This window comes from Apis laboriosa, unplaced genomic scaffold (assembly GCF_014066325.1).
Source record: "Apis laboriosa isolate Shangri-la unplaced genomic scaffold, ASM1406632v1 scaffold40_cov151, whole genome shotgun sequence".
Classification (NCBI taxonomy): domain Eukaryota; kingdom Metazoa; phylum Arthropoda; class Insecta; order Hymenoptera; family Apidae; genus Apis; species Apis laboriosa.
The window spans coordinates 4476873-4499395 of NW_025223180.1; the positions used below are offsets into that span (position 1 = coordinate 4476873).

The 22523-nt window shown below is 35.9% G+C and overlaps 2 protein-coding genes and 1 long non-coding RNA gene across 3 annotated transcripts in view; 2 read left to right on the top strand and 1 right to left on the bottom strand.

The window, feature by feature from the left end:
* LOC122715922 overlaps positions 1-15530 on the top strand; it is a 44648-nt gene extending 29118 nt beyond the window's left edge. The window contains exons 2-8 of the mRNA XM_043938517.1: positions 12211-12396; positions 12744-12891; positions 13023-13299; positions 13457-13700; positions 13897-14034; positions 14159-14446; positions 14616-15530. Coding sequence (XP_043794452.1) covers positions 12211-12396; positions 12744-12891; positions 13023-13299; positions 13457-13700; positions 13897-14034; positions 14159-14446; positions 14616-15001 — 1667 coding nt within the window. The 3' untranslated portion in view covers positions 15002-15530. The remainder of the gene's footprint in view (positions 1-12210; positions 12397-12743; positions 12892-13022; positions 13300-13456; positions 13701-13896; positions 14035-14158; positions 14447-14615) is intronic.
* Positions 1-22523, bottom strand: part of LOC122715928 — a 90816-nt gene that overhangs the window by 21842 nt on the left and 46451 nt on the right. The window contains exon 3 of the long non-coding RNA XR_006346923.1: positions 12299-12404. This is a non-coding gene — a long non-coding RNA (uncharacterized LOC122715928). The remainder of the gene's footprint in view (positions 1-12298; positions 12405-22523) is intronic.
* LOC122715925 (DNA damage-regulated autophagy modulator protein 1-like) lies at positions 18358-21876 on the top strand. The gene is made up of 7 exons (XM_043938519.1): positions 18358-18483; positions 19003-19098; positions 20222-20343; positions 20436-20662; positions 21034-21172; positions 21269-21426; positions 21698-21876. Exons 1-7 carry the CDS (start codon positions 18374-18376, stop codon positions 21767-21769), a joined length of 924 nt encoding a protein of 307 aa, XP_043794454.1. The 5' UTR covers positions 18358-18373; the 3' UTR covers positions 21770-21876.

Sequence of the window (22523 nt, forward strand, 5' to 3'; positions counted from 1 at the left end):
TATTTTTTACCATCTCGCTTTTTTCTTATCGATGAATGTAAGTAGTGAGAATTTTGAACAGTGATCTACAAAGGATACGGAAAGTGAAATTCTCGTTTTCGATACGATGTATCTCGTGGTAGATCGCGAGAAAAGAAAGAGGAATCGAACTCACGAGTGACTGATCTGTTAAACCGAGAGGAAATTCGACGGACAAGTTTCGACGATTACGGGACTCGTGTCCTCGTGAATGAAAAATGCGATGTGTAATTATAGCGGATCATGTCTCTATGTTTCGAATGGTGTTCATAATTTTAGATCGTGTTCGAAATGGGAAAACTTATCCGGTTGACAGTGATTCATTCGCTGATTTCGTCGACACGAAGAATTTACTTGGTGATATTTATATTCGAATGTATTAGAATTAACTGGCTTCTTCTGAATAAATTAATTTTGAACAAATCGTTTGCTGTTGTATGTATTGTGTCGTAGAAAAAAATGTTAAAGAAGTTATAAGAAGTTTATTATTAGAGAATCCAGAGCACAAAACATCTTGTCAAACGTCTTGAAAGTTGGATTTAAAATCGAAATGGATAACGTCTTTTGAGTATATTTATAAACATATAATATAAATTATATAATAAGCTAAATAAAGCTAATAAGGTTCATACCTTATCGATGAATTAAAAAATTTTTATTTTAATGTTTAAACACATAAAAACTTGAATTTTACAGAAATAATTAAATTAATAAATTTTGCCCTTGATCCTTAGTTAAGGGGAAAACATCATAAAAAGGAGAGACGTAAAAATTGTTTAAGCACATAAAAACGAAATATCATTTCAGTAAAATTCAACCTAAAGTCAACCATCCGCAAGAGAGAATACAATCGCAAAAAAAAGATAGAATTACGAATAAGAATAAATCTTGGCATTATCATCACGATCATTCTCAAAAAATAAATTCTTTGAGAAGAAGAGATATTGATGGCGTTTGGGGAATCATTTCCTCCCCCATACCACAAAAACGGTATTAAAATTATCAACGAATTTTTTTTCCTTCCCCCATAGCCGATATATCACACGATCGAGCATCTTCCTCAGAATCGAAGGGGATTCCCCGTATCGTCGTGATTCCCCTTACGAGATCATCGAATGTACATAGGGCACGAACGCCTTCTGTCAAAAGCATTCTTTCACTCTTCCCCTCGCCGATCAAGGATCAAGGGCAAAAAGTGGCGTGTGCGACCCTTGAACGCCCAAGGAATAAAAAGGTGGGCGAGGATCCTTTTTTTTTTTCCATGGCTGTCATCGATAGAGAGGATCGTAACCGTTTCTTATCTGCAGGAACGGTCAATCAGACTGGGCGCGTAAACGAGACGAGTCGTTCTCGAGTCATCGTTTTCGAATGAAAGAAAGATTCGAGAGCTCCTTGGATGGAACGAACGAGTTGAGGGAAGTTTCCTTCTGTGAACAACCGGTTGGTTCCCCGTGGAAATCGCGGCTTGAGTCATCCGAGTGAGCGAGTTTTTCCTCCGTGGAAAACCATTCTCGTGGAATAAGATAGAAGTTGCTTCGATTTTTATGATCAACAAGAGTTTTTTTTTTTCTCGCGACGCGTGAATTTTTTTCTCTCCGTTCACGAACGAGGAGGAGTTTTTTTTTACGATGTTTTCGTCCGTCCGGGGAAGATAGGCGTGCTTGGATTTAGAAGGCGAATCTTGGCGAGGATCTAGATATGAATAGGTAGATTGGTTGCGTGATAAAAAGTTTGGAAATCTGGATAATTTTTATTCGTCAAGTTGGAGGAGGACGAATTGAAATTAATTGGGAAAAGTGAATTTTGAAAATATCTAGAGCGATAGAATAATTTTATTGTTGATTATTAAAAATATATATATATATTGATCGAGAGGTTGTTGTATCAGAAGGAAGGGTAATGCCAGCTTTCGGTAAAATATCTATCCTCGGAGATTTATCTGGTTTAGATAAGTTTGAAAAGCAGAGATCAACGTGAGAGATCTTCTTTATCGACAGTAAAAGCTCGCAAGTTTAACATATTCAGATTTAGCAGGGAGAGAGATACGTGAGACACACTTAACGATATATTTTTGTTTAATGATAGAGCTCTTGCAATATTGTTTTCGATATTATCGATTCAGTAATAAAATTATAATGATATTTTAATAATTTTATCAGTTATAATTGTTTTTAAAGAAAATATTGCCAATTATCAGTTATCTATATAATTATTATCATAAAGAATAATTAAAAATTCTTTTTTATTTCAATTTTTATGGTAGACAGATGAATTTTATTATTATTAATTATTTAATATCCCAGACTAGTCGATAATTCTTGTCTATCTTATTCATATCTCGGGATCTAATTGATTTCACGATTCCTCTGGTACGTCTATAAATCAGAGCGATAAATGAGTTCGCATTGCAATTTCGCAATCTTTATATAGACTGTGACTGCTACCTTCGAAAGATGACGCAACAGTATACAATTGATGCTGGAATAAACGATTTTTCTATCACGTTAATTAATTTTATTAATTATATCTCTCTTATCCTCATATTATTAACGTTAGATTGATAATTTTTTTTCTAATATCAATGACAATATAACAATTCGTTTGACAAGAAGATTTGTTCGACAAGTTTTGCTTACAACGAAAGAGAAAGTCACGAGTTAATCCATGAACTAGCATAAATCGATAATCTCGAAACAAAGGAAATCTACATTACGGGTTGAAAGCTATACTAAATGGTTGAGCAAACATCGAAAAGAAGCTTTTCTTCTGTAACAAACACAAATAAACGAAATTCTTGGCTTTTCTCTTTGGCAAATTAAGAACATTATTCTTCATGTCAGTAAACACGAATTGTTGGAATTGAAATGATCAAATACATATATATTTCCTTGTATCGATATTCTCAATTTTCTTATCTGCTATAACGTTCAATCTAACTACTTGTTATAAATCATATCTGTTATTTACTCTGATTTTATTTGATATTTGATTAATTACCAATTAAAATATTAAGATAAAAATTTGCAATTCATTAAGAATGATTTAATCGAAAACAAAAGATTTGAGATTTAAAAAATTAGAATCCATTGAGATTTTTTTTAACAGAATAAAAACTGCACGAGTGACTCACACTTGAAGAATCATTTGCCTCTTATTTTTTCTTCTGTTTTCTCATTTTATTTTCACTTGCTGATGAGGCTAATTTTCTGATTTTCTGATCTTCGAATATCATTTTCTATACTATAGAAAGCAATGGCTAAAATTCACATTCAATTAAAATTTAATTGTTTTAATCGTCTCTTGTCTCTATAGATCACTTGCTCGACGAATTCGACAAAATTGGTTAGACGGAGTAGAAGAGCAACCTACTAGCCGGAGCCATTTGTCCAAAAGAACGACGACTTTGGACAATTTGGATGCCAATGTATCTGCCGTTATATATTTCGTTCTTGGCGACACAACGCCGATCGTATGGAACACGAATCTTCCATTACATCAAGTCGATTAAATTCGAGAATTCGAGATACGAGCGATGGGGCAGACAAGTTGCGATTTTATCCTTAAAAATTTTGGTTACATATTTATTTTTAATAACTCTCGAAATTGTATTTTATAACACTGTTTATATTAAAATGGTGGATGATCGCGTTTGAGATTTATATGCATTTGACGATAGGACAGCTGCAACACGGAGACCACGATAAAAATAGGGCGACACCTAAGTTTACGACACACGATTCCGCGAAATTCGATGTCGAATATTCGCGTGTCTCTTCCAGTTAACAATTCAACTCCTTAACGATTATGAGAATTAAATTTTCAATAAAGAAACGTTCGATAAAAGTGATAAATATTGCGATATCGATTACGATGCAATTATGATAATTTAAAAGAAAAAAAGACGAAAAGAGAAATTTATCAAAGTAAATAAATATATCGATCATCGTTAAGTTAAGGAAGCTTTGGAAGAATTACGTGACATCTTATAAGAATGTCGTGTTTCTTGGATTCACTCGAAAACTTCGCCTACCGTTGCGCTTATCGAAGAAAATAAAGCACTTCCTTTCGGAAGACGGTTGATTCTGTTGTACGATAGATTTATTTCAGACCTTCTACTTCTGTATTCAACCAACGATTTGAAACCAGTTCACGCGTCTTATCTTAAAAGAGAGCTTTGCAACGATTCACACTCCTTATCTGCATAATTTCCCGCAACGGTGCAGTTTTTTTCCGACCTCGATTTTTCATTCCGAATTTACGATCGAAAATTGAAATTCCATCTTTCATTTTGATTTAACTCGAGATAAATCGTGATAAATTTACAATAGTGAGTACAATATTTTTTCAATGTAACAGAGTAAGTGAATTTTTTCAAATTATATACTTGAAACAATTAATAAATCATCACGATATCACGATTAAACAAATACAATTTATTGTATTCACTTATCATTCCGGATAAATAAATAAGGAATTTATTTATATTATGAAGATATTAAAATTTAACTATATTTTTCTTCGCGCTAATCTTTCATTCCGTAATTCCTTTATTAATTAAATTACCACGAAAATTAAAAGTGCAAATATAGGAGGATAAAGTCGTTCGTGTTACGAAACGATATGCAAATTATTGCAGAATAATCCGATAGAAAAGAAAAATAATGAAATATCGTTGAGTCGACAGTGATGTATTAAATTAGAACTCGTAATCCACCAATTATTATCGCGCACACGTTACGCCATATTAAATTTTTGGAGCTTATCTCCATTACCATTTCGTTTCTTTTTCTTTTCTTTTCTTTTCTTTTTTTTTTTCGCACGATCGATCGACTTTTCCGCTTGACACTGATTTATAGTTACGCGAGAGATCGGTTAAACCGTTTTATCGATTCGCTTATCGGATAGAAAGCACAAAGTTATGACTTTAATTCAATTCTTAATCGAAAATTTCAATTTCAATTTCAATATCAATTCAAACTTCTTAACAAAAATATTAAGTTACAAACGTAACTTACATTTAATAATAATTGTCTTTTCCAATCAACCGGATAAATTCTCTAATAAACGTACATATAAAATCTTAAATTCGCACGATTGTAATTCGTATCAAACCTATACGATACAAAACATTAACGACTCGTTTCTTGTCATCCTCCAAACCGACCAAAAAGGGGCGAACAATCTCAAACAATCTCAAACAATCTACAATCCCAATCAACCCCCTCCAAGAAATCGAGATTTCTCTTCCCCAATTCGCTCTCGTGTATGCAAAACCGATAAGGTTTCGACCAACACATGAATACAATCAACTCTCGAATACGATTTATCTTCACCGACCACGAATCGAAACGCAAAACTGTATTACTATGAAAGCACGTGGCGAGGTTGGAAAACGAGGGGATTGGCCCATCGGTTTCCCCTACGCAAGCTCAGCTTGCGACGGTCCTCTTCTCTGAACCACCTAACCGAATCCAGTCCGCGTTCGACAACGCGCCCCCTTCGTCCGCCTTCGTGTGTTGTGTCCCTTTTCCCACCGTCGATTCCTCTCACGGAACAGTCAGTTAAGTTTCAATCGAAACGGGGGAAGAGAATCGCGCACGATTTATTTCGAGCAAGCAGGTGGCTCGGAGTGCACGTGGATTGAAGTGTGATTTCGAACGTTTAGACAACAACAAACGATGGACAAACGTCGTTGATTTATTTATTGTTCTTCGTTTCGCATTTTTGCGTAGAGAATTTATGCGTAGGAAAAAAGTTTTCTTTTTTTTTTTAATTTTTGTATAATTGTTATTGATAGGAGAAATTGTAAAAATGATGGTTTCGAGGAATTGACGTTTAAAAGAAGGATAGAAGAAGAGGGAAAGATGAGAAGAGGACTACTTTTTGGTAGTTTAATTTTTCGATTATTCCACGCGTATTGACTTTCGCTCGGATATTTATTATTTTTGGAAAATTTTTACCCCGTGGTCCTCGAGTATGATGATGACAACAAGTGGACAAATTTCTATCGAAATTCCAGAGAAAATTCTCTGTGTTATGAAAATCAATAATGATCGAAAATGGAGAATACACGAACAATGAATCTTTTTTACGGTAATATCGAGCACGAATAAAAATGAAAAATTTCTTCCAATTTCGATTAAACCAATTTGTTCATTGTTTCGTTCTAAATTATAGTGGACATAAATATTGCAATAAATTTCCGTAAAAATTATTCGAAATTGAAAATGAAATACGAGAAAAGAGGCTTTATTGTTATATTGGCTCCATTGTCACGGATCGTTTCGATCTTTCGAAATGGCGGGGATTCTGTTGTTTCATACATTCACGAGCTTTTACTTTCGTTCATTCCTACATTTTTCCTCGAACACAATTACAATGAACCACGAATCTGTCACACATTTACACATCCCCTGTTTATCGAGCTTTTAACGTAATTCAACGAAAACACTGATTCGTGTGACCTGGATACACACATGTTAGATTTAAACTAACGAGTTAATTTAGAAGAATTTCAATTTTGTTCTTTTGATCACTCTATTTATACTTATATCGATACTTTTCTCCATGCTATTGTTATATTTAAAAAAAAAAAAAAAAAAAAAAAGATGATTCGAAACGATTCAATTTTTACATTAAATTCTTTTTCTTTAAGATCAGAAAAAGGAAGGAATGAAAAAAAGTATCGTTTAATTCTATTTCATTTAATAAGTAAAAGATGGTAGATGGAAGAAAGGCATTAGTCTCGAATTCAGTTTTGTTTTGAAGAGGAACTTTTGACTCGATTTAAAACTTTCCCCGCGAAAGTTTCGGAATAAAAGAATGGAAAGGACACTCCGGTTTGCCAACTTTATCTATCTGTGGCTATCTTACATCTGCCACAAGCTATGGAATTTAATCTCCACCGTGACTGGAATAAAGTTCAGAATATATTTTCAATCCCGACATAATTCTACATTCTGACCTTACATGCTTATCGAAAGATCTGAAACTATTCTCCTTTCAAAAATTTTATTAAAACTTTCCGTATCTCTAAAATTCGTCTATCTTATCTTTCGATTTTATTATAATATATGTAGAAAAGGAAGTGCGCACGATTAGTTCAAAAACGATGAATCTTCCCCGGGGAAGATTTCTGTAGGATAATTTTTAAACGAATATTCTATCTCTCTATCTTTATCATTCTCCTCATCTGTCCCTCGAGTTTTTACCGAATATATTTTCATATTTATCGACCTTCTAGTATAAAAAAAAAAAAAAACGAAAGGATGTTGTAAAATATGAAAAAGACATTTTACAATAGAATTCATTTAAAACATAAAAGAAACTTTGTCTTTTTTAAATAAATACTTTGAAAATATACAATCGATTGAAATTGATATTTGCAAATTTCTTGCAAATTCCAATCGTTTTAAAAATTGTTAAAATAAATTTATAATAAGTTTATATAATAAGGATAATGAAATAGAGACGAGTGGTATAATGAGAGGGAAAAGATAGTAAACATGGACGGTGTATCTTGGTGACAATCAGTCAAGATATGAAGCCTCGAGACCGCAACGAAAAGATTGTCGTTCTCAGTCCCACTCACGAGGACAGTGGGGTAGCGACTTCCGGTGATATAGGTGAACTTTCGTTCTCGGGAGAGTGCGAGGGAGTCGTTTGTCTGCGAGAAACAAGAGGACCAAAGGGGATCGAAGGAGATGAAAATCAAGATCCTAGGTCTGACTTTACGGATACAATTTACGCAGCCCTTAAATTGGCAATTCGTCGAAAAATTTCATTTCCATCAAAATTTCACTTCAATTCGTATGGAAAGAGATAAAATTTATTTTCTAAATTTTCAATTGGAATCCCGGAATATAATTGAATATTCAAAATATTTTCTCCCAAACGTAAAAAAATAGGGGAGAAACTTCAAAATTTAAAAAACAAATCCTTAATTCGCGCCAAGGTAAATTTAAGATTATTCTCCCAAACAATTTCTAAACTGATTGGAATCATTTCTTCACTTCGTGGAACAATAAAATTCGAAATATTTTTTTTTTTTTTACACACAAATAGAAACTCGTACGTATCCGTCACTGGTAATTATAACCGAGCTTATTAAGTTGAATACTTGCGTAAAACGTTAAGAGTAATGGGACGAGTAGAGGCAGGTAAGACCGAAACAAGTGTTCTTATTCTCGTCTAACTGGTTTTCATGGTCCGTAGATACATCGCGCGATGCACCATAAGGCAGCATTACTACCCTGAGAGTGGTTGGGGTTGGGTGGTCGTAGTAACCGGCGTTATGGTGCAAATTCTTGCCGCGGGGATTCACGGGGCTGTTGGAGTGTGGTTGCTGTTGGAAGGAACGAAACGATATCGTCAATCCCCTGTTAACGTAGGTACGATATTATGCGAGGTATCGACGATCCCATTTTCTAATTTCAATATTTGATCGTGGGCTCAATCTCGTCTCTCAATCGCTCGATATAAGATACGAGTACACGCGCATTTCTGTACCCTTCCACATTATAAAAGAACGCGCACAGAGAGGCTGAGTTGACACTGATCACGATGCTATTATTATTATTTTAATTTGAAAATTAATTTCACTACAACGCTTCGATAAATCAAAGTAAGGGAAACGAGAAAAGCAGGCAAATATAAAAATCGCCACAATTGTCGTAAAATTGTATTATGGGCTATTAAAAAAAATTCATACGCATTTAAATCCTCGTAGAAATATCCCTGTCTGTCCTAATTCAACTCACGTTTCTAAATCATCGCGCCTCGCATCGAGCATATTGATATCGACTCGTCGTATCTAAATCTGCCGGAAGAATACGAATCCATACCGATCTTCTGTCCCCCTATGCTCGGTTTTAAAAATTTATCGCGGACAAGCAGCGGCAAAACGGAGAAACTCATCGAGTCTGAAGTTGCGAGGCGGGCCTTGACAACGAGAAGAAAAATACGATATCGCTTGAATATTTCATGGGTACGGAGAAAAAAGGGAAGGACAATTTGCCTGAAACGATAACCGTACGCCAACGAAACGTCTCGCTACAAACGAGTTGTTATCGAGCGTTATTATAATTCAACGAGCAAGAATCTTGAAAAAGAAAAAAGAAAAAACACGCCTCTCTTTATCGTCGTTCCCGTAAAAGCGAGTTCGTCTGACGTTACCATCATCTTCCGTTTTTCTTTTTTTTCCTTCCACGCCTTCGCTTCGAGCCGCTAACGAGCTCTCGCCCTTTCCCTTCTCGCCCTCCATTTGCGAGGGCCGATTTGTTTAGAAACAAAGCACATTTCGATTGTAACGAATTTTCTTTCGAGCTCTCGAGATTTCTCACGTTTTATCACGTTTTATCGAAGAAGAGGAAAATGGGGTTTCGAAGAGAGACATTCGGTTGCTAATTTTAAATAAGATCGAGGAAGAACGCGTGGAGGATGCGTGGAGGTTAATTTTAGATTTAAGATGAATTCGTGAACACGAAGGAAACATCTGAATTTTGAGATTATAAAGATGTGATATTTGTTTAAACTTCGTATGTTTTTTTTCCTCGCATTATAGTTTTATTATCGGTATAATAAAACGTTGGTAAAATTTTAGAGAAGAAGACAACTATCCTCGATCGTAAACTTTATAACGTTGGTTGACATTGCCCCTAGGGATCGCCTAGCATCTCGTTTGGATAGAGTTGTCACGAGGTTACGATCCAAAGGGCCGTTGACCGGCTATTTCGCCAATTCACTCTCCCTCTCGTTCGTTTCTTCAAACGAAATTCAAGGGAGGAGATCGTAGCACCCTTGGGGATTCTCGTTCGAGACTCCTGATCCTGACCAATGACAAGGATGGAGAGAGACTATGAAAGAGGAAACGATACATAATGGGGGAGGCATTGTGTATTGAAACGATTCCTTTGAAATCTGCAACTTCTTGACGATCTTCCTCTCTTCTCTTCCCCTTTTACTTCCTATATTAATTCCTTCGCACATAATAATACTTTTACAAAGTGGAAAGAAGGAAATTCAAGAAAATTTTCAATTGAAATTGAAGATGCCAAAATATTTTCTTTCGGGAAAATTTATTAAAAAATTTCAATAGAATCATTTCGTTTATTTCTAACGTATATTTTAATTAATATATACGATCTCAAACGCATATCTTTATACCGCTAAAATTTCAGAAAGAATTTCGTCACGCAGAGCAACGAAAATAAGAGGAGGAATTAAGTGAAAAAGAAAAGACCTGCGAATAAGTTATTCCTGACGAGAGACATTTAAACGCTTATCATGCCTCCGACTATTCAACCGAGATTGATAACCGAACCTTTTTATCATCCATTAACTCCGCGTCTCTGTAACTAAGCTGTAAAAAAAATTACTTGACAGGATGATCGATAAATTCGTCCCGGTTGTTTCTCATGGAACAAATTTTCATCCCTTCTACTTTTCTATTCCTCACCAAAAACTTTACCAAAAAAAAAAAAAAAATCTCTCCTCGTCCTTTGATATCTCTTCTCTCCGTATAAAAACCCATTCAATCTTTCGTTCATCATCATATGTACAACGAGAAAAATTGAGATACCATAGATCCTTTTCTAAAAGGATCCTATTCCACTCTCTTTTAAAAAAATCTCAATTCTCAATTAATTCTCGAAAAGAAAAAAAAGCCGACACCTCGACCCAACAACGAACCTATTGAATCAAAGTAACTCGAGCCTCGAGTTCCACGATAGTTCCACGTCGACTCGCGAGAGATTAATAACCGTTCTTTTTTATCCTTCGAATACCTTCCCTTTGTCTTCGAGCGGCGCGGCGTCCCCCATCTTCTGCGATGGACGGCATTCTCCGATGGTCGTTGATCGATGAGCCTGTTTGCGGCTCCGTTCGCGTGGAACGGTGAAAATTAATTAAACGACCCAGCGGCAGGCTTGCAACAACTAGGCCTGGCTATTCGTCGCTGTTTGTAATTAAAACGGTCTTAACCTCGATAGAGAAATCTGACTTCTGTTTAACAGAAAGTAGGTATGGTGTTTAATAGGCGGTCTTAAGAAGATCGAGGTAAAAGAATACGCGAGGAGGAGAGATGGATCGCGAAGATATACCTGGTGTTCGAAACAATTAGGTGAAAAATTGAAGAGATAACTTCAATTGAAACAAACACGAAGTTGGGAAATTTAATTTTGTCTTGGAATAAAAGTGTGAACGAAACGGTCTCGCTTTATCCATTTGTGCGTAAAATTGAATTAAATTAAATTAATTAAAAACGAGATCTTTCTTTGTCTCCTTGTTTCATCCAACGAAAGATCAAACTTGCTCGCACTTTGAAAAATGATTGTACAAAATTTTTGTACATCTGTGTAATCTCTTTTTGTTTCGTTTTAATCTCTTAGAATCAGGTACATATGTTTCCTATCCACTTGGTATCCGAATAAGTATCTGTATAAAATAAAGTGGCGAGTAGATTGGCTAACTCGAAATCGATTTATCATTTCGATCTCTTTACGACGATCCAATTGGACGAAGAGAGAAATATAGTGCGGTGGAAATACGGTGACTAGAACGAAATACGTAGATAGGGATATCGATCTTGCCGCGATATGATTTTAATTGAGGGGAAGCCCGGTTACGTTTATTACGATCGCAAACTAGAAAGGTGAAATATGGCCGGATAGAGATTGAACGACGAGCGAGTGAAACTCGAATCCGGCATATGAAACGCATAAATCGTACAGCAAACCGGCGTAAATGGAGCTCGAGAGAATTTAAATATCGGTGAACAATGAGGCGTAAAGTGTTTTCGACTTTGCTTAGTCGACTCAATATTATCTAACTGTATAATTAGGTAATTAAATTAGGAAGTATAAATAAAATCCATTTATAAAGATTTAACTAGGGAGGATTTGATTCGATTTCAAGTTTGTGAAGAGTCTGAGAGATTTCAGTTGGTTTTTTTCAAGAAATATTTCGAATCGTGTTGATTCCTCTCATCGATCAGAGACGATTTTTCTTTTTAAAAAAAATTTAACAAGCGTGAAATAATCGGTAAACGAAAGAGGAGATGAGGTCGACGTCCATTTAAGACGCACACCATTGGCACAACAGTATTCGTGCGTTCATCCATCCATTTTTTCGCCTATTTTTACGAAAAATTGAAACAAATGAAAAATCGATTAAGAAAGTTTGATCTATTTATAGGATGGCTAGGAGCAATGTCGACAGGAGTGGCTCTACTAGTTTCACCGGTAACAATAGCGTTTTGTCGGAGAAAAAGTACAAGACTCACCGCGGTTTTGGGTGGCCTCGTTACAGCTCTCGGCTGCCTTTTCACTTCTTTCGCCTCGCAGTTCCACCAATTGTTCATCAGCTATGGCACCGTTGTCGGTGAGTCACTGTAAAATATTGTCAATTCCTTTACTCTCAATTTCTTTTTCCTTTTCTTTTTTTTTTTTTTTTTTTTTTTTTGAAGGGAAGAGTATAATAATAAGAAGTTGCGTAACATAATTTGTAGAAACGTTTCCTTTTTTAATCGATTAAATCATCGTTCACCTTCTTTCTTTCTCAGTTACGCAATTATGGACTGGACTTTTTATAACGCACGCCCACGTCTATCTCTAAATATCTTGAAGAGATTCGCTCGTACGATTTCTCAAAATTATTGTACAATTAAAAATATCGATTAAATGTTAATGCGATGAGATTATGAAGTTTTTATTAATTGCTTTACACAGGTATAGGAGTCGGCATGACCAGGGATTGTAGCACTTTAATGGTGGCGCAATATTTTAAGAGGAGGCGAGAACTGGTCGAGATTTTTATCGTGTCCGGAAGTGGCCTTGGTATCGCTGTTATGTCGGCTTTCATTAAGGGAATGATTAGGTAACGTTACAACACAGTGTGATATAAATTTTTATCTTTCACATATCAAACGTGATACGAAAACGTTAATGCTAATTTAAAAAAGAGAAGAAATTAGAAAAACTGAAAAACGTTCTTTATTTTATTTTCAGCAAGATTGGGTGGCGCTTAGGCCTTCAAGCAGTGACCTGCGTGGTTTTCCTCACGTTCATCTTAGGCACCTTTTATCGAAGCGCATCCCTGTACCATCCGCAACGTAGAGCTATTCTACATCTGAAAAATCAAAAGCGTAAGATTAAGGATAAGAACAAGACGGACGATGGTCCACCGTTCTTCGACTTCAGTACGCTGAAGAGCAAAACAGTGAGAATACTGCTCGTGTCCACTGGGATATCTGCCTTCGGGATCAACACCCCGATATTTTACCTGGTAAAATGCAGCACGATCAAAACATCTACCTTAGAAAATTTAAATATCTACGATTGTTCTTAAAACAAACATTATATATATATATATATATTTTTCTTTTCAAGATACGAATACAGTTAATTTTCTTTGGATGTGAAAAAAAATGTCTTTTTTCAAGGCGCACCAAGCCGAAGAAGAAGGCCTTGGGGACACGGTGATCCTGCTTCAGGCTTATCTCGGTCTGGCCTGGACCCTCGGCTGTGTCGCCTTTGGCCTTTTGGTCGTGCATCGCAGCGTCGAGTGCAGGATAGCGCGTCAGTATCTCACGCAAGCGGCGATATTTGTATGCGGATTGTGCATTCTGGCTCTCACCGCCGTTCAAGGAAATTATCACGGATATGTGTTGTTCGCCTGGATATACGGTACGTTGTCCATAAAAACGTACGTGTGTGCATTCTCGAAAATAATTCCCTTCCGAAATAAGAACCCGCGTCCCAAATTCTTGGCAAACTTTTCTCTCGCGTATCCTTTTGACAAATGAAATTTGGAATTCACCCAGATTCTAACGGCAATTCTAATTTCTAAGATTAAGAAATTAAGAAATCGTGGTTTCTACAGGCATCTTCTGCGGCGGCTACCATTACAGCCTGAAAATGTACACGTACGAGAGAGTGAGAGCGAGGAATTTCGCGAGAACGTGGGGTTTCGTTCAATGTTCCCAAGCCATACCAATAGCGATTGGAGTTCCAATTTCAGGTAAAAAGAACGGGCGTTTTCGAATCGTTTTTCAAAATCGTTTTTAAGAGTACGTTTTGAAAAAAAAAAGAAACGATTAATGGAACGTTAACGAAGAAGAAAAGAAAGTTGAGAGATTTTGCAGGATACATGAACATCAGTTGCGGTGGGAAAGCTGGTTACTACTTCAGCTCGACCTGCGTACTGGTGGGCAGCTTCACCCTCTTCTTCATAGATCTTCACAGAAGAAACTTGTCGAGGCACAAACACGTGAGGTCTAACGGGACCAAGCACCTCTGCGTCTCGGACACTTGTCCGCAACGGAGGAAGTTGTCGTTCAGCCAGGAACCGGACAACGATGGCCCGCACGTGGCTGCTGCCGGGGCTGCTGCAGCCGCCCTCGTGCTTGGTGCTGAGATTGCGCCGAATCAAGGTGTGCTTAATAATATCTTATTGGATTCGCGAGAGATTGACTATAAATTGTCTCTAAATTGAATGGGGAAAAATGTTAAAACCATTCGAAAAAAATTTGTATGGTTGGTTTATTTGTATGGTTGTACGCGAGAATAAGAAGAGGAGGAGAATGAAAAATCTGGTTTCAGGCGAATACGTCGACGGTCTTGCCCCAGAGAAACCCGAGTTAACGTGCATCTCTGAGGAGGGAATCGCAGACATGGACCTCCCCGACAACATGCTCGAGGACCTCGATTACATCGGGGATTGTATAACCTCGTGCAACAAGGTCGAGAACTATCTGATGCTGTCCGAGTTCGAGAACAATCTGATAGCTGAAATACCGATCATCACGGATCGCCGAGGTCGAAGGTGGTCCCTGGCCCGTTCGAAAGGTGGCCAATCGAACCTCGATCGTCCCTCAGCACCACAACCTCAAAACGAGGAGCCCGAAGCTAAGCCTAAATGGCACGCGGCTCCTAATGTGCCTCCTAATAACAGGGTGATCACCGTGATCGACGAGGCAAGCACGTAGCTTGATCGCGAGATCAAGAGATCGAACAATCTGTGCGTTGAATATGGATATTTTAAATCAATCTTTCTTTTTTTCTTTCTCTTTTTTTTTTTTTTTTTTTTTTAAAGCTTCTTAAATATATTATACAATTTTATACGCAAGAAGCGTAGAAGAAGCAAAGTTTTTACGTAATAATTTCTTACGTAAATGAAATACGAGTGCGAAGAAATTGGAAAAATATTTTTACGAATTTTATACATGGATCGAATTCTCGAACGGTTAAGCGGAATAGTACAAAATGGATGGAAAATGAATGGATGAAAATCATGAATTAGGGAAGAAAGAGTTGTTATATTGATCTCTTCTTTTTTTTTTTTTGTCTCGTTTGTTGGCTCTTTGATTTAAGATAATTGTTAAGAGATCGTTGTTGACGATAAGTATAATAGCGAACACGGTGGCGCCGTTAATCTGGCTCCCATAGAGGCGTAAGAGAGTCCAGTATTGGGTCACTTAATTCGCGGTGCAATTAAGGACAATAACGTCGGCTTTCGACGAGAGGAACCACGGAAACGTTCCGTCCACATGGAGATAACCTCGACTCGCGTCGACGTCTTTGTTTAAGCTTCGTGCTAGTTCACTGCCACGCGTAGATTCACGAATCGGACGATCTTTCGATTATCACGCGAATCAAATATTTCTTTTCAAAATAAAAATTTCTTTTCCTTTTTCTTTTTTTTAAATGTAATCCAATATCACGGTTATAAATCATGAAATTGTTTTATTAATTTCGAAATTTAAATGTATAGTAAGGAAAAATGAAAAGAAGAAGATCGTCCGATTCACGTCGATGTAAAAGTCATGATCTAGAGCCTTTATCGAAGGAACCGCTTTATTACGTAGGCACTGCTAGCTAAAGATAATGAAACTAGTCCGAATCGAAATTCGTATTGCAGCGATAAATGGTATATAGTATAACGATACGTGGAAATATTAGCACACGAGAGTAATTTATCCTTGTATCGTCGTTCGAGGCATTTCGAGACGAATGTTATTCTCTTTCGATGATTCGAGCGCGGATCGCGACCGGTACAAAAAAAAAAAAAAAAAAAGAAAAACGCAAAGAGATGACGACACTATTTATTTATCAAACTATTTATATTAGAAATTATTCATACGCATATCATGTACATATACACGTACACATACACACTTGTAAGGCGTATACACATGCGTATGATGTTATAACGGTAGATTAGCATTAAGATGCCCCGAGATTAGTCGATTAAGATTATAATTTGAAGCCAATCGAATACCGAAGAGAATATTTGTACAGGGAAACTAGACTGGTGTTACGAATCATTGAATTTTTTTTTTTTTTTTTTTTTTACATCGATCGATTATTTTTCTTTTCTTTTCTTTTCTTTTCTTTTCTTTTCTTTTTTGAGAAATATATCGTGCGTGGATAAATCGAAGACAAAAATGAAAATGAATCATAAATTATTTTTAACGAGACATGACTCCCAATGACTCGACACTTGCCTACGTAACCACGTGTTTAAGTTACAATTATCGTATTATTGTTATCATTATGATAACAGATGGCTACTAGTCGAAAGCGTTGTTCGATCGACGCGAATGAACAATAACTTACAAATTTATTACACGCCACAGTAAAAGATACAACACGAATAAACTGCCTATATATAGTATATATATATATATTGTAATATTGTAACGTTGTTAATACAGAAATGTGATTTTATCAAATAATCTCTAGTCGTTTCTTTTATTAAACATTTCGCGAAAACAAAGAAGAATCAGAATGTGTAACGATGTCCTTTCGACGTAGTTATATTTTCCTTCATTAACCTACTTCATCCATACACATTTCTCTTCGCAATTAATTTCCGAGATAAGGTTGCACAAAGACTTGCAACTTTTTCTTCTTTCTTTTTTTTTTTTCGAGATACAGAACATACATTACATCCTTCGTTCTTCAAACATCTAAAGCTACGTGACTTATTTGAGAAACTCTTAGAATGGAAGATGATTCTAGACTTTATATCTTCAAACTATTTTTCATACGTATTCCTCGTATTATCTCTCTTGACATTCGTACACTTGTGTTCCGAAGTCGTTACACAATGAAGACATTAAAAACGGGACTTGTTGAAAATCTTGTGTCAACGAATTCATTGAAATTCATATTCTCGTTTGATAAAAAATTTTTTCGCAAAGAAAAATGCTTTAACCAACGGAAATAAATCAGAGACGTTGAATAAATATATAAGAACACGCGTTGTAATTATTATTAAAATCTGATTCGTCCACTTTATTTGAGATTATATAAACAATAATCGAATACGATTTTCGACGATAAAAAAAGATGAGATTATAAGGAAAGATCTTCGAAATGATTAATCTAACGTAATTGACTTGTACAGATACTTTTCTTAATATAATAAATGAACGAATAAACGTGTCAAAGAAAAAAAAAAAGATGTAAAAGATTTCTCTCGTTCGCGGAGAAGAAATCCGCTTTCTTTCCAATCGTAAAGTTTTACGTTCGAGGAAGTTTCATTATACAATTATACAATTAGATACAATTATCGTATCGCCGAATGTTCCATTACGACATCGGTTCACGTAACCCTGATAATGCAATATTAATTACGAATTCTTGGTAACCAACAGTTGAACGTTTGTTACGTGCATTGGCATGCGAGAAATATCGAGCGCGGCCCACTATGCACCGGCCACACTTTATCGATAAATTCTAATTCGCTTTAGTCACGATTCGATGATACCCATTAACCAACGAATACGATTCGTATTGAAATTATTTTCTAATTATTTCTTCCGATCTTCACACGACGATTCGTCAAATCATTTGATAGATAGAAAGAATCGAGAAGTATTGTGATATTTGATTGCAAAAAAAAAAAAAAAAGAAAAAAAAAAAAGAAAAAAGAAAAACGAGTACATTCGTATAATTTTATAAGAGAAATGTTCGAATCGAGTAGAGTTCGATTAATTCGAATCGTTTAAAAATAAATTTATACATAAATTTCAAACGATTATTCTTTTCTCGAAAAAATAAGCTTCATAAGAAAAGAAGTGAATTTCACAAATTCATTATACATTTCGAATTTCAATTCTTCGGGAGGGGGGGAGGGGGAGGGGAACTCCGAATCAGTGTGTGAAATTAAAGGAATTGTACGATTCTATTACAATAGGGAGAACACGAAGTGATTTTCGTTGAAAAGGAAATCGATTCGATTTAAAAATGAAATGAGCACGAGGTTAAGAATGGGATCAGACGGTGCGTTAATTGCAGTGCAACGTAATCGTGTGCGTTAATCAGTGATCGGCAGGTTGCGTAGGGCAAGAGGTATGTTAGCAGCACTTACGAACAGTCGCTCCAAGGCGCCCCATGAAGGTGCCCCCTTGGCGTTCCCATCTTATCACATAACAAATACATACGGCGCTATCATATTCTCGAGGTAAGATTATCACGATTTCGTTGAACACGATAGCGAATCTGCATTCGTGGATTAGATTTCTGTTCACTTTCTGTTCCACGAACCGATCGTTTTCAAAATGGTGGTGTGTCCATTAGAAACTCAGCATTGTGACATTTGATGATTTAATTCCTACGAGGGACGCGTCGTATCGGGTCGAAATGTTTTCAACGCGTTTCCCATTGTTGCGTTCGATGTTTTTTTTTTTTTTTTTTTTTTTTTTTTTTTAATTTTTTAATTCGAGGGAGAAGAATTTTCATAGAGAGAGAAGGGGCAGAGGGGAAGAGAGAGAGAGAGAGAGAGAGAGAGAGAGAGAGAGAGAGAGAGAGAATGATCTTTTGAAATTATTAATATCGATCACTCGTGTCGCGATTTATTTTTTGCTTTCGCTTGGGGTTTCATCTCGAAAGTAACCTAATCGTGGGCAATTGTACGATTATGAAAATCGAGACGGCTGGAATGCGATAAGTATCATTTGATAAGGAACACGTTACGTTTCAGTGCTCTGGGACAAACGAGTACGAGAATGCCCTACGGAAAGTTGCACGTTCTTCCATTGAGCCTCTTTATCCTGATCCCGGTGACGTTTCTAATTACGTAAGTTTGCAAGTCGATGCAAAACCTTTTTTCTTCTGCCTTTTCCTTCCTCTCAAATTTCATTGAACACTTTTGCCTTTTTTCTTTGCTACCATCTTCTATTTTGTCGCGTCCTCGGCCGATTCTTCGATCCGATTAATCGAATTAAAATTATTTTTACGCGTTTTCAAAAAATTATTACGCGCGAACCAGGTGAAATTCGTTTCTTTTATACGAATTTTTCAAAACATTCCCATCTGCTTGCTTTGTTTTCAAGCTTGATAAGAATAAAAAATTAATTAAAAATGATCGGAGATTCGGATTGGAAACGGTGAGGTTGTGATCAGAAGTAATTAGAGAGAAAATTAAATCATAATGGAAAACTAATGCTTGTCGGTTAGTTGTGCGGTCGATCAAGGCCATTTAATAAGAAACAACGACTGCCACGCGAATTCTGTTCCTGGTGGCATGATATAAATCACGATTAGTTTGATTCATTATACTCGTCTGTGTACGCTTCGCGGGAATCGTTGTTCTGTAAATAAGATTGCTTTCAATCGTGGATCACCGATTCAATGATTCGCGACGTCGAAACGCAGCGTACTAAGCTCGAAATCTCTTTTTTTTCGTTAGAAATTAATTATAGAAAACATTAATCCGATATTATCTGATATTTATCTTATCTTACGCATTAATCTTATTATTATTATTAAACCGACACGTCGAAGATTTAAATTCAAATATAACGTGCAAACAATTATTTTTATCGACGATCAATTTTAATTAATCGCTTGCTTCGTTTTATTCGTTTCAAATTTCTGATTCTCAATATATCTCCACCTTTTACTTTAACATTTACATAATACAATTTTTGACATTCTTTTAATCCAACAATCCTTTGCTAATTCATCCTCTTGGATTCACCGATTCTTTCTTTCTTTTTTAAGGAAGGTTTACAACAAAACTTTTAAGTTGTAAATTTTTATAACCTGGATACTAGAATTGACGCGGGAATTAAATAAATTAAAGAGAATAAAATTAAAATCGATTTTAAAAGGTTTCACGAAATTTACACGTGATAATTGTTCTCGTATAGAATAACATTGCTTGACATGCTTTCGCTTTCATATTAATCGCATTTCAGGTACACTATATCGGTGCAGTGGGACCACGTGGTGCCAGGATTCCCATACATATCGGAAACAGGCACATTGTCACCGGAATCGTGTATATTTGCCCAATTCCTTAATATAGCCGCGTTGCTCCGTAAATTTCGTCTGGAATTATTTACATTTAAAAAACGTAAACCACATCGGGATCGATGGGACCACGACTAACGATAGTAACGTGTATTTTAGTCGCCTGTTGCGTGTACATCAGACATCGACAAGTTTCCCAATGGCAATTGGAAAGGGGGAACGATCTGGTTAGCAAGAGGATCGTTGTTGTGACGGCGTGGTGCGGCATTCTGGCCTGCTTTGGTCTCGATATTCTGGCCAACTTTCAAGAAGCCCGTGTCGTAGGGGCACATATGATCGGGGCAATGACATGCTTCACGGCTGGAACTATCTATTTTTGCCTTCAGGTACGAGATTACACCCACCCAGTCACTGTTTAACGCGCGCACGATCGTGGAACGAGGAAAGTTCGATGAATAGAGAACTTGGAAAAATTTGAAACTTTCTAGAAATATGATCTAAGCGATGCTAATAGCCAAACTGTTGGAAACTGTTGAAAATTTACAAACTTTCTAGAAATCAAAAATGGAATAGAGAATATTGGAATGGGGAGAATGGAATAGGGACTATTCTCCGTTTTCGAACGAGCGTTCTACTTTCGATGTAGTAGAAGTAAAACGTTTTGTATTTTTTTTTGAAATTTATTAAAAAAAAATATATATATGACTCGTATATATATATATATATATGTCGATAATTGACGTTTGACGTTTTTCAGACGTATCTGAGTTACAAAATGGTACCGGCTGTGAACGGAAAAATCGTGGTTTTCATTCGTGCAGGACTTTCAGTTTTAACATTAATTTTGACCATCACCACGATCATACCTGGCTACATATCAATGCTAGAATTTCAAGGTGATATTTCTCGATATAACTTCGTGAAACGTATGAAAAACGTAATGATATCGATATTGACGATTGATTCGATTTCTCTCTAATGTGATCGAACAGGTAACGATTACAAGAAATGGCTGCCAACGGACGGTGGCTGGGGTTGGCACGTAGCTAGCGCGATCTCCGAGTGGGTTCTGGCCATTGTTTATTGTTGCTTCCTCCTCACATTCGTGCCAGAATTTCGATTAATCAACTTCGAGGATCCAGTGGTTACGGTACGCCGCATTCCTACGTAATAATTATAATTTAGCAATAACGTTGTACGCGTATTTGTCACATCACAAGATAAGGGTAATTAATAGCACGTATACATTAATAATACGTTGAATCATAATTTACAATGGAATGTTTAAAATTTCAAACTGTGACCGCGTGACAATACAATTACGAGTCGATTACAATTCGATTAATCTTATCTTGGCGGAGTTAAATCAGCCCAGCGATTAAATCAATTTCTCGAATGACACACGAATGTTCTATTTTCAGCTGATATATCTAGACAAGGACCAAGACTTGAAATTGTCGCACAAGCTGAGCTCACAAGTTCAAGAGTCTTGAGATCCCTCGGATATATAAAGTCTCGATTAAGTATTTAAATTATATTTCTTTTGAAAAGTATGCATCATAATGATTATTTCAACTAATAATATTTTTAATAATGTAATAATAAGTTTGTCGGATATCACGTTTTCGAGTCACTTAAAATTTATTCAGTGATTAATACGCGTTTCTACGTTTCTACGTTTATCTTTTCTAGTTTTAATTACTTAATTATTTATCGATTGTTAAATCCAGTTAAATCGTCCTTGGTTGTAAAAAAGAAAAACAAAAATTTTTTTATTTCTATTAAAAATAATTTGTAAATTTTGTTAATATCAAGTTTCAATTTAAGATAATGTAAATCAATTGATTTTAACAAAAATTGAAAAGATAAAAAAAAAAAGATAATCAACAATAAGATAAATATTTCGTCCAGATATTTCTTTACTCGAAAATTATCTCGGTTTAATACCTTCGTGATACCATGCATAATATGGCCGATACTTTTTTGTCGTTTCTTTTTTATTTTTATTTTTCTTTTTTTCTTTTTTTTTTTTTTGCGATCGATGAAACCTAAAGCGTATAATAAGCGTATAATAATAATATCGATAGATCGATCGACGTACGAGTGTCATTTCTGCAAAAAAGAAAAAAAAAAAGACACGCGAACAAACTTTGAAAGTTAACAATTAGCTATAGAGAAATAGCGTGTAATACCTATTAAAGTGAAACTTGACTGACGTACAAAGTGCATGGTACAGTGGCTCGTCGA